Source organism: Siniperca chuatsi, linkage group LG3 (genome assembly GCF_020085105.1).
Source record: "Siniperca chuatsi isolate FFG_IHB_CAS linkage group LG3, ASM2008510v1, whole genome shotgun sequence".
NCBI lineage: Eukaryota > Metazoa > Chordata > Actinopteri > Centrarchiformes > Sinipercidae > Siniperca > Siniperca chuatsi.
The window spans coordinates 9184964-9198078 of NC_058044.1; the positions used below are offsets into that span (position 1 = coordinate 9184964).

The window sequence follows — 13115 nt, forward strand, 5'->3', positions numbered from 1 at the left end:
AAAAGCTGCAGACAGCTGAAAGTAATCCCCTCTCGTGAGCCTGATCACATATCAAGACAACAGAAATGGGCCAAAAGATACTGCTGTGCAACACTACAGTATACCTAACTGAGCCAGTCTGCTGCAAACCAATGTGTTTAGCTCTGTGTATGGTTGACCTCACCGTGCGGATGGCGATAGGGATGCCAGACTCATCCACGGGGCCGATGCCTTCATAATGAGGGGCTTTAATGACGGACACCCTTTTCTCTTCTTCTGAGAAGCGGGCAATGGGCACAGTGCTGCTGAGGCTGGTGTGGCCTGAAATCACAGACTCCCTGGTAACTAACTCGCTGCCCTCTAGATACAAGGAGGAAGAGGAGAGAAAAGACAGAGACACACTGTCAGTTGTACCTACTAATAATCAAACAGAAATCAGGCAAAGTTCAGGCACCAACACCAGCTGAACAAGCAAACACTAAAATCATCCTAAGATTAACTGCTCTTTTGTATGCTTCAAGATTTGAGTAGAACAAGAACAACCATTATCTTCTTCTCCATTTTTTACTAATTAATTTCTTACTGTGCTCCACAACTAAATGGTTCTGTCTTCTACTAATAGGTATACACATATCATATCCTGGGATTGTAAACAAATACAATTACCTAAAGACCCATTAACTATTTAATTGATATGGGCAATGATGATGAGATTCATTCACAAAGATCCCTTTATCAGCCCTTAAAAGATTTACACATTCTTGAATTTCTAAGAACTTCAACAATTTCAGAGCAGGTTTTATTCATATAATATACAACCAATAAATGTTTAATGTTTGTAGGTTCTTAGGGAGAGTTAAGTTCTGAATTAAATATGTAGTGAAGTAGTACTTGTACTTATAACGTCTTATAGTGAGCAGTGATATTTTCAAAGAATTGTTATTAAAATATGTGGTCTTCTCACCTGAACTCCTGCTCTGTCTCTGGAGCCCAGTGTGGAGTGAGACTGGGGGAGGAGGATAGGATGGGGGAGAGAGGGGCCTCTGTGGATGGCTAGTACTTCCATTCATAGCTTGAGAGAGGACCTGGCCCTAGGAGTGACCCACAAGCCAGAAACAGAGATAATCAGCCACTACCAATCACAAATGGCAGCAAAATGTACAAATTTCCATTTACTATAGTGGAGAATGTTGCTCTTCTGCCCTATAACACTAGCTAATGAGTGTAAATGTAAAAAACAATTAGCGAAACGATAGAATGATTTGTTTTTTAAATCCATTATTAGTCATCATATTGCTATAAAACTTAACATTTAAAGGGGTAGAGGAACCTAGTATGGCAATGAATGTACATGTAGACAGATATTGGGGCCAATGTGATTCATAGGATTTGCTGAATCTGAAGTGATTGTACAACGTAAGAACAGTTAGTGAGGGGAAGGGACACTTATTGAATCACTTCACTTCAAAACAGACAGAAGAGATTAAAACAGTGACGGTAAACAAATCCAACTCTTTCAGATTCACATACATTTCATTATGAATTAGTTGTGACATAAACAAGACGATGGACACGATACAGTTACAATGGGAGGCTTTTCTGAAGAATGCTCTCTCATTCATATTGAATGGGAACATATGATTTCATCTGACAAAGGATAAAAACAGTATTTTAATTTAAAGGCCTGTGTGTTCAGATCAAAGACTCATGATATCTCTAAAACCAATGACTACAGTACCTAGCAAAAAATGCCACATTATTTCACATTAAAGCAACACACACACTGTGTTGACAACACTTATTGCCAGTGCATCTAACAGCGTGTCTACACAGGAGGCGTTTCTGCCGTGTTTTTCAATAGTCCTTCTCACACATGACTGACGGAACAGATACGCTTCTATTTTAAACAATCCAGCTGTCAACAACGACTATTTTACTCGTGCCATACTGTACATGCGACCTGCAGCCAACAGCTTCCAACTTCACTGAAAAATGGTTTTGTCTCATCATGAATTTTTGATATGAACTGGCCTTTAAGAGACAGTATAGTTGCATTGGATTGCAAAAAAAGGCATAACAAAGAGAAACAAAGACAAGCACACATAGACATAGTGTTCTAATGAGTACAGACACACTGACATAATAAGGGAACATAGTGGGCTGAATTTAATTCTGGTATCTAACAGGTAGGTTGTAGTTGATGTTATTGAAAAGTATAAATCGGTTGTAATAACACATTTTGTGAAGGTTTGCTTCAGCCATCCAAATGAGTGGGGGGAGCGAGGGAACCATTTGTTTTTGGTAATGATGTGTGTTACAGCAGTGACTTGTTGGGATAATTACGTTAGTGACAGTGGCTGCTGCAGCAGTGGAGGCCATAGAGGTTGTTAGCACATCATCAGGGCCAGCAGTGGATGTGTAGGTAGAGACATGGCTGAGGGTGGGCGACGGCGTGGGTGAGGCGCCAGGTGAGTCCAGGCTACAGATCTGCAGCTCGTCCAGCAGACCAGCCGTGGACGACGAGTAGTGGCTGAGAGCTGACACCGTCACAGGGGAAGCCGAGGGTGACATGCAGCCAAAGATGCTCGCACTGCTGACTGTGGTAAAGCTCGGCCCGCTGACTGCACCGGCTGTGCTGCCAGCTCCACTAGGAACATACGGGGTGGGCGATAGAGCCTTGGGCATTAGGCCTGACAGGTAGTCGAGTGATTCTGAGCTGTGGCAGCGATAGGGGGAGTGCCGTGCTGTGTGGTCAGGGGAGGGAGGCCCCTGATGTTGAAGGGAGAGGGAGTCGATTGGAAAAGGAGGAAAGGAGGAGAGTGCTTAGTGATATCACTCATTAGCCACGTTGTCACAAAAAATGTGTGGAAGTAACACGCGAACCTAACAGACGGTGAAGGCGATGAGGCTCTGTTAGTTCAAACTCTGTGGAAGGCAGCAAATAAAGTACTCAGACAGTTACAGTGGTATAAAATAAATGAAACAGTTGGTTATCACACATACAGTATGAGATCACACATAGAACCACAATTAGTTTGGTTGGTTGGATGGCAGCACCAAGACTAACCAACTAAAAGGCAACACACACAATCAACATATGACGTGCATAACACCTGCACCTCTTGTTTTCTATGTAAGGCCAAACACCAGTGACTTCAAGGAACACCACTGTCAGACTTCCCAGTGTTTGTGTGCATCAAGACACCAGAAAAACAGTGATTTTATCACCCGGCTACGGTACCTTGACTACTTCTTCTGTCTGTATGGCGCGTTCAGTGTGTGCTATGGACGTCAAATGATGTGACGCAGTCAGTGTGTTACCCTTTAATCACTCTTGATGTTACCAAGACAAAAACTCAGGGATGTTGTATTATAGTGACCTTAAAATTGACATAATCATTGTGCTTTTTGGTCTATTGTTACAGTATGTAGTCAGTTATGTACCAACAGTTCTGCAGGAGAAGGTCTTGGTGGAACTGCAGGAGGAGTCTTCGTTATCTCCACCTGGGATGGAGTTGGACTTTGATTTGGGGCTTGATGTGGGACCTTGAGTTCCACTGTGTTGTTTGAAGGCAGAGGCTCTGGATGTTTCAGATTCTCTGGGTCCAAGTGGACGGAAAGAGAGGATGCCTGTGTCAGGGGCTGAGACATGGTGGGACCCCTTTGTGGAGGTGGGGAAAAGGGTGGAGGGGGACCTGTGGTCTGGGTCTTAGCTTGGTGGTCAAGGTAAGAGTTGCAATGAGCCGGGGGGTCAGGGATGGTGACAGGGGTTAGTTTGAGGGAAGACACCTTACGCTGCTGGGCCTGTGTATTAGTGGTGGCAGATGCACTACAGTTGCTCATATCATTTGGGACAGTGGACTGGTGTGCCTGTTGGACTGGGTTTGCACTGGTCTCTGAGTAGGAGTAAGAAGATGTGCTACTAATAGTGTAGGACTCTTTCAAAACTGCTTTCTCATTCTGAGTGAATGTTAGCATTCCAGGGCTAAAATCATTAGCCAGGGCAACGAGGGAGCTGTAGTCTGGTGGATTAGTGCCAGTGGGCAAGAAGTGGAAACTTTCTCTCCTGGGGGGTGGCAATGGAACGTGATTGATATCCTTATTGGCCAATTAGAATGCAACAGCCAAGAAAAGTTCAAGCAACAACAACAAAAAATCATCAGTGCAACGCTTGATACAAATCATCATCAAGTTGTTCCATACATACTTGTTCCACCCAGACATACTTAGAAATACAGCATGGTTCTGTGTAAATTATCCATTATTATGATGGTTTGTCGTGTCATTAAGAATTTTCCACACAGACTTTTAAAAGCCAAACATGATTTTAACTCTAAATAGCAGTAAAAAAGAAAAAATGCACAATTTCAACATCTGTCAGTGTGGTGTGTGAGGCATTTTACCTGTGTTGGTGACTTTTTGTCCTGTAGGTTGGGTCTGACACTGCGGAAGCCTTTGGCAGCAAGAGATGAGCTGCTGGCGTCTCCATTCTTAAGGCCATCAGTTGCACTGCGTGACCGCCAAGAATCTGAAGATATAGTTAACATAATATTAACATCACACACTGGTGTGGGTTTTGATTAAGTTTCCTGGTCTTCTACAGGGTGTTTCAAAGCGTCTTTTGTCATGTGCAATGTCAAGATTCTCCACCTGATTTCAACAAAAGTAACAGAGACTTACCCAAATCTGATGAGTGAGAATCACTCCCTGGGGAAGAGAGAAGACACAGCAATAATAAGTGACATGACTGAATGTGTGATCACATTTATCCCTGCAATAAATGTCAATACTACTGCATAGGATTACATCTATAGTAGTCATCATCTCACAAAATGCTTGTGTGAATAATTAGTGTGACAAACAGAGACTTGGTGATGTGGTTAAGAGAGCAGACACAGGTCTGAAAAGACACACACTGAAGAGGAATAAGCACAGAACATAAAAATTCTTAAGAATTGCATGACTTATCCTGATGTGATACACAATATCACCGGCTGTACTAACATTTTAGCATTCACAAGTACTTTGAACTCTGTGCTCTGAATTAGCAACCGCTTGATCTTGTAATCACCTAGCATTCACCGTGAACAACTGCCACTGCTTCTACTACTAATGCTTCTAATGATTCTTCTCCTGTAGTTAATAGATAGCCCACACATTTTCTCCAGATAATGTAGTTTTCCTGTCAACTTTTGAAGACGGAAAAGCGAAAACTACATGAATCAACTGGGCAAACTAACAATTGGTTAGGATTTAAGGTTCAAGATGTTGTTGCCACAGACATTACAGATTTCTAAAGCCAAAACTCATACAGCACTACCAGTATAAATGAATAATATAGCAATAGATGTATAAGAGTGGGCTTACTTCAGAAGGTTGCTCTTTATGTGCAGTAAGTACAACTCTACAGATTACTATCAGATTCTGGCTCTATTATAGAAATTAGTACATACTGTGTGGCCATAATGGCAGTTTCAGGCGACTTCTTTCTGTGTTTATTTTCGGTCTGACTCAGAGACAAGCATTTGAAATGATTAATGTAAAAACCATACTTATTTAGAAAGCTGTTGGAGGCTTGTGCAGCTTGCCCTGATGTTGTTTTGCACGAGTCCGGAGGTGGCAAGTGCAAAGTTAGCACAACCCATACAGCACACAAAACACTCTAATTCTCTGACCAGGTTCCTTAACCTCCATTCTCTAGTTCTTAACAGTATGCTAAACAGTAATGGTGAGTGTACTGTACACCCCTGCCAAGGTTGATGGTCCCTCAGCAGCTGACGCCTGCATGTCTCCTTCACAATAATGCTCTAGTGGCTACCCACAGGATCCTAAAGCCCTCTGAAGGGTGGTTTGATTAGTCCTACCATGCCCATAAACCTTCTATATCTGACAACAGCTTATCAATTTTCACACAGTCCCCTACTATTGTTGAAAGGAAGCTGACAGTACTAAAATGCCTACACGGGTGCAGCTGTTAACCTGGATGCTGACAAGGTTCAGGTAAAAACACTGAAAGGCAGCTGGGGACAACCAGCCTCTGGAGGCTGAGAATATACTTTAGCTTCAGCTCTCCCCCCTGCTATGTAAAAAGCTCTTCAGTTATTCATCTTAACTTTACCTGCAATTTAGGATGAAGGTGCTTATACATACAGCAGATCTACTGTAAGTTTGCTTGCATGAAACTGAAACACTGATCAGGAAGAATTAAGCAGAATAGTGCCATTTTAGTCAACACACAAGGCCATCCAGGAACACTTCCACATTATCCAAGAGCTCAGGGTCAAGGGAGCTGTGCCATGTCTAACCAATCAATGCTGACAGAGGAGAAAGAGAAATAGGAAAAAAAGTTGCAGGAACAGTTAAGAGCAGCTATAAAACTTAAGACAACAGGAAGAGTAGCATAAACTTCCCATAAAGAGGGGGAAATGGCATGGAGCAGTGTGAGAGCATGACATATGAGCGCTGTCAAAAGGAAGAAAGATTAACATCAACAACAGGGTAGGTACAGTATGACTTATGACTGATTTAGGAACCAAAAGCAAGATCATGATGGGAGAGACTAAACAAAAGGAAATAAAAGAATTATATAATGAACTGATTGGAAAAAAATAGCATCCCACAGTCCAAACATTGCTTAAGCATACTGAGGCAGCCACAGCCTATTTGAAAGTATTTCAAATAGGCTGTGGCTAATGCCATATCAGGCTGATGAAGACAAAGCATGATTCTGAAAAACAACAAGCCACTTTTTAAAGACTTACCTCATGCTTTGACAGTCTTGTCCAGTCAATACCTGAAGTGCCCTGTATTTTAGCTACTTATATAACTCTTCTTATTGAAATTATTATTAAATATTAATTTGTAGTGTGCTTGTGAGTGTTAGTACCTGTGCCTAGATTTGGTGAGCTCTGGACCCTCTTCATAGGAGAGAGTATGAGTGACAAGGCCACGCTTTTGCGAGCGAATCCTCCGCTATCTGAGAAATCACAGCCAGGCAGCTGATCATAGAGGCAGAAGCAGCAGCACACATGCACATGCATATACAAAAAGACACGAATACACACACACACACACACACACGCGCACACACACATGCGTCCAGCCAGAAACATAACGCAAACAAATGGAGGCAAAGCTCATGCATTTCAAGAGCCTGATTTTTACTGCATGAGTTTAGGATATGCGGTGAAACTGGTGTACAGCACAAAATGTAATTGTAAAGTAGAAGCTTGAAGATGTTGCATGGCATTAGCTTACATTAGCCTAACCATTTCTGAAAGACACAGTATGCTTATGACGAAGGAATTAGATCCTTTTAAATTGGATGACCCTGGATGCTTCTGAATTAGGTTTAAAAAATTAGTGGAGAAATCAAGTGTTAATATGGCTAAAAATCATAAAATCTCCATTTACTGGCCTGCTGATACACTTTTGAAACACCTCCCACTGAACTGTAGTGAAATACCTTCACTACTCTTTAGTAAAACGATAAACTGTTAAAGTTCTTTTGGACAATACAGGTGGTCTAAAATCTGTTAGTCAAACTTGTTTTGTTTCTCCATCAAATTAATTTTGTATTTCTTATTCTGGTAGTGTTATTGTCTTTCAACACATGACAAAGCTATTTTTGTGTCTTCTATATTGTAAATGCAAGCAAACAACCAAGATGAGTCAGGCTACCACTGGCAGCCACACAGAGTGGTGGTGTGTGGTGTGTAGAGAAGGCTCAAAGACGGATTAAAAGCAACAAGCGTACTATCCTTAATGCCAGTCACAATAACCCAGGCCCAAAAAGGACCAACACCAAAGTGGTGAAACAGGGTCAGGGTTAGAATTATAGACTCATGCCTGTGGTAGTGGAAAACTGGCACACATAGCAGCTTTTAAAATAGCTAGGTGGTCTGAAATGTGGAAACATATTGACTTTTTTGTTGTAAAATATGAAATGTAAACAATAGTTTTATGTTCAGTTAATTTGTACTAAGAAATACAAGATAAATTGCAAAAATGAAAACATAATTATACAACTTTGCCAAACAAAAATAATGGTCATGGACTGGATGATGATTCCCCAACAATCTCATACAGTATATGGTGTGTGTGTGTGCGCGTGCGTGTATACTTGTATACCTGTATTCATACTGAAGAGCACTTTTTACTGATCTACTGCAGGGGGACACACTTTCCTGGAAAAAAACAAACACAAAAAAGTATTTCAGACAAAAAAAAAAAATCAAATTATTCCACAATAAATGTCTTTTAGAACAGCTGATTGACCCTCTAAAACTGAGCAAAAGTTACTGTCTTTTCCAGTGATTTACATTTACAAAATGATCTTATTGAGACTGCTACAATAAATAATTGAGTTATTGCAATTATAAGAGGCAACCTCATTTTATTTGGATAAACTGTTTTGCATTAGGTTTACTTAACGATTCAAATAACGATACTTAAAGAGCCAAAATCTCTGTGCAGAGAAATTCTGGAGATTAATGATGTTTAGGAGTAGGAGTGCTGTGTGCTGACATACTGCAATTGACTGCAAGTCAGCTCAATTTTAAACTCTTATAAATATAAAACCCCTGGACATGAAATATGAAAACATAGGGGTGAACTGAATCACTAACGGTACTTCTGATTTTCCAGGTAGAATAAGGTGGCATTAGCCTGGTTCCAGATCTTGGAACCACCACCCACATCTCTTTGTTCACTGATTCATACGAAGTGAACTGAAATGTCAATTCAGTCTGATTATCAGGCTATGGTGGCATAGACCTGTGACTGACTAGCAACATAAGGTGTGCCTGGCCTCCTACCCAAAATGTGCTGGGATAGGCACCCAGCAACCCTGAATGATTTAGGAGGATTAGAATATGGATACATGGCTAACGTGGCATGGATATGAATGACCAACAGATACTGATACAAATTATTAGGAATGCCTCAGAAAGTATTTCTGATTAACTGCTTTAACAATGAGACAAAGAATATCGGATGGACATCTGACATGTAAAATGTGTGTCTTGTTTTTTTAAATAATAGTCAATTTGAACAGAAATGTACCTCAACTGTCTGTGATTTGGTGCAGCTAAAAAGGATATGAGCTGCAAAAGAGTTCATAATATCTTCTCATAAGAGCTGTGGACATGCTAAATACCAGGACTCCGAGCTCTGTCACTTATACTGTACACTTTCAGTTCTCTTTCACTTGAGTTACTACGCAGCACTGTACAAAAAAGTAAAAGATTAAATTAAATCAACAAATACTGCGTGTCATGTTCAAAAAGATGTTTAAGTCAAAGCCTAAACCCATGGAATCCAAATGTGGGAACATAACTTCTTCCAGCTGAGTGAGAGACTTGATGACCTTAGCAAATGCTTTATGGCACATAGATGAAACATAAATAACTTAATAGCACTGATAAGTGATACAGAATGCCATGTTTACTTAACTGTACCCATATGTAATGCCTGTCTCTTGCTATGTGGAGACCTTTTCTTGGAAATGTTGCAGTAGGTTGCATGATTGATATGAATAGGGCACACATCAAAAGCCAAAAGCACAACACAGACTGTTGCATCGCTGTGTGAATGCAGGCACATGTATGTCATCACGGGACTTAGTGTGCATGACAGATACTACAAGTTACAGCATACAGTGGCTGCAGTAGGGATCATACATGTCTGGTATATAAATACCTATGACACACACATGGCTAACCTTGCCTTACACCAGAGGTGGAGGAAGTACTCCAATCTTTTACTTAAGTAAAAGTATCAATACTGAGCTAATTTTAATTTATGTATATATATTTTATATATATATATATTACTTTATATATTGCTGGGTAGCTTGTGAATTTCCCCATGGAAATAAATAAAGTCTTATTGATATAATAATACATAATGACATAATTGACATAATTTGTTAATTATATGTTGTATTATTAATATGAATCTGGAAAGTGACTAAAGTTATCAAATAAATGTAGTGGAGTACAAAGTACAACATTTGCCTCTGAGTTGTATAAAATATAAAGCAGCAGAAAATGAAAATACTCAAGTAAAGTACAAGTACCTCAAAATTGTACTTATGTACAGTACTAGTAAATGTACTTAATTACTTTCCACTACTGCCTTACACACACGTAGATACTGTTGTGAAGTTTTGGGAATGTGAAACAGTAGCTGTTGTTTAAATGTTAGTGGAGATGGCTCCAGAACTCTTTATCTACTCTGAGACATTATGACTGGGATGATTTCAGTATCTTAATAACCGGAGATGTAATATAAAAAAACCCCCACACATTGTGTTTACATATGAGTGAGTAGGGATCGATCTCCCCTAGACATAAAGACTAGACATAAAGTCTAATGATGAAAACACATACCCAGGTTAGCAGTTTGTGCTTGAACTCGTGTTAAATCCTTTTTAGCATTTGTTACAGCTCTGAGTATGAACAAACTGACAATGCAAATGACAATGCATTGGTAGACATTTGCTTCAACACTATGACAACCCTGGGCTTCATTGACAAGGAACGTCCTGATAATTTACTGGAGCTTATTTTGGAAAAGGCATGCAACCATATTCTGACATGAATGTGTAAACTGCCTTAGCAGTTGGCTCTAGTGATGAGTGGCACTAGATGGATGGCATAACATTAAAATGTATTTGACCATGCTGATAATTTTACAGGCTCGATTCAGCTGAGAAGATGGTAAATATCCAGACAGAACTGTCAGTCACTTCTATGATCCCTTTGCCATTATAACAACTGATTAAGACTCAAAATAAACATTCTCTTTATAACAAAATATTCTCCTTATGACAATACTGTTCAGCTGTAACAAGAAAACGTTTCCATTATAATGAGATACTGTAAAAATATATTTTTCTCACTGTGGCATTACAGTGCACACAACGTACATACTGCACAGTATAGCAACAGTTTAAAGCTACAAGGTTTCTAATTAGCATTAGAACTAGACCTAATCAGCTGATATTTGCTTATTACAGATATATTGGTATCAGTGTATATCTCAGCCGATAAGTAACAAGAAATTGCAGTACGGAAATGCCAAACTATTTTTGAGGTCATTTAGAAATCATTACATAGTTTGTCCACCAGAGAGACCTGACAAGTTAATTTTTCAACTGTAAAGCCTAACCTAACCTAACTAATTAGTAGTGTATATGGTTCCATTAGTTATGCGTGGGCAGAATTTTAGAATGCTATGATTGTTTGAAAAATGTAGTTTCCATTAATACAACCAGACCCAACAATGGCTATATGGAAAAAAACATATATTGTGGCACCTAATTTATTCCATATAGCACTTCATCACAGAATACAAATGTATGTTTTATTTGTATCCATCCAATCAAAAACAATTGTTACTGAATATGCTACTGAGGTCAATTTAAATGGGGGCAGATGATAGAACAAAAGCTGTGCCAAGACAGCCACTCAATAAAAGTAGCTTATTTCATAAAGAGGTTGTGTGAATTGTACTTGGACTTTTATTTGCTATTACTTATGTTGTAGGTTGTTTTGCTTAAGCAGTGACATGAGCAACATGAACTTACTTATTGAGTTTGTTACAGAAAGCACATAAACACATATCAGGTGCCTTTGGAACTATTTCTCTCAGGCAAAACACATAATACTGAATTCAACCTGCACAGCCTTTATATAATCTTTACAAGAGCTCTTCAGCAACAAGTGTAACTTGTAAGTTCTGTATATCACCCTCCTATATTAATAAGCATTAATATGCCCTCATTTACCCAAATATAAAATTACTTTGTTGCCACCTTGTGAGGGTTTCCAAACACATTTAATGCTGGTGATGAGGAAGTGCTACTACATCAAGCCATGTATTGTGGGATACTTTCAGTCCCTCAAGACCTAATCCTCACTCTCATACAGCACGCCCTCGTAAATCTATCTCTGAGAAACACACATACACATGCACACACGCACTGGGGTAAATCATGGGTCTGGCGTCGCTGGCAGTCAGCGTCCAAATGATGGTCAGATTATAAACAGGATCATGTTTCTTGGGGACAGATCAGCGGCGACACAGCAGCTGTGGCCATGGTGTAATGTTATGGCTGGACACTGGAAGAAAACCCCCCAGGCTCTACACCTCTGAACAACTCTGACTATCTGTCCAGATAAACCTTTTTAAGCTTTTAAATACAAAATGTGCAGCACTCTGTAAAGCCGGTGATAAAATCATTAGCAGTTCGTGTATTTTAGCATGCATATCACGGGATATACTGGAGGGGCACCAAATGTTTCCATTAATATTCAGTGAGTGCTACTCCAAAATGTAATGCTTAATGTAATACTTACAAGGGAAGCGGTGGGAATAAATGTTGACAGATCAAACACTTGTTATCCTATCATTTCTAATAATGAAGTTAAATGTCAATTCACAGAAATTTTCTCTACATTGAATTCTACTATATCTTTATTGAATGAAGACTAAATGTGCTAAAAAAGGGATGATAAACAAGAGACCTTAATTTCCAAAGAGTTGTTTCCATTCCTACTTTTGCTGGCCAAAGCATTTGGTATGTTAAGTTTCTTTGCCGTGGTTTATCCACTGACTGTAATTTAGGCATTGGTGGGCCACTCTGGAGACTAGTGTGTATATAATTACTGAATGTAATAGCTGTGGGACTGCAAATACACAAGTCAGAGCTATAAGCCACAGAAAGCCGTGATGTCCAACACCACAAGCCCATCAAGTCTCATTAGTCTGTTGAGTGACCCACTGGGACCCATTTAGTTCATATCAGTGGACTAATCGGGTTTGAGCTTTGAATGCTTTTGAAACATAAGACACTGTAGTATATGGAGGCTCATTCTCCTCTCTTCCTTTAGCAGAAGAACATTTCCACTGATTTGTTCTCATCCCCAGAAACTGTTTCTATCATGGCATGGCCATTTTCCTCCCCTTGACGACATGGTAATTTTCCACACTGGAAGAGTTTTAATATTGTTGACCTTGACAAAACTCTTGTAGACAAAAATTCTATTCTAAAGACAAAAGATAAGTCGCAGTGAGTATATGGGAATTTCCATGAGTAATATGTCTAAATTAGTATGTAGACAGCACTTAGA

General features: G+C 39.7%; 1 protein-coding gene across 22 annotated transcripts in view; it reads right to left on the bottom strand.

Annotated features, from left to right (window-relative positions):
• Positions 1–13115, bottom strand: part of LOC122873309 (sorbin and SH3 domain-containing protein 2-like) — a 62934-nt gene that overhangs the window by 23113 nt on the left and 26706 nt on the right. For 16 of the 22 annotated variants that reach the window (XM_044189869.1, XM_044189874.1, XM_044189870.1 and 13 more), the window contains 8 exons: positions 8110–8165; positions 6866–6955; positions 4660–4686; positions 4383–4507; positions 3424–4077; positions 2323–2748; positions 944–1070; positions 164–339 (listed from right to left, as the gene is read on the bottom strand). In XM_044189869.1, coding sequence (XP_044045804.1) covers positions 164–339; positions 944–1070; positions 2323–2748; positions 3424–4077; positions 4383–4507; positions 4660–4686; positions 6866–6955; positions 8110–8119 — 1635 coding nt within the window. In that variant the 5' untranslated portion in view covers positions 8120–8165. The remainder of the gene's footprint in view (positions 1–163; positions 340–943; positions 1071–2322; positions 2749–3423; positions 4078–4382; positions 4508–4659; positions 4687–6865; positions 6956–8109; positions 8166–13115) is intronic. The other 6 variants (XM_044189880.1, XM_044189879.1, XM_044189887.1 and 3 more) reach the window with 5 other exon arrangements.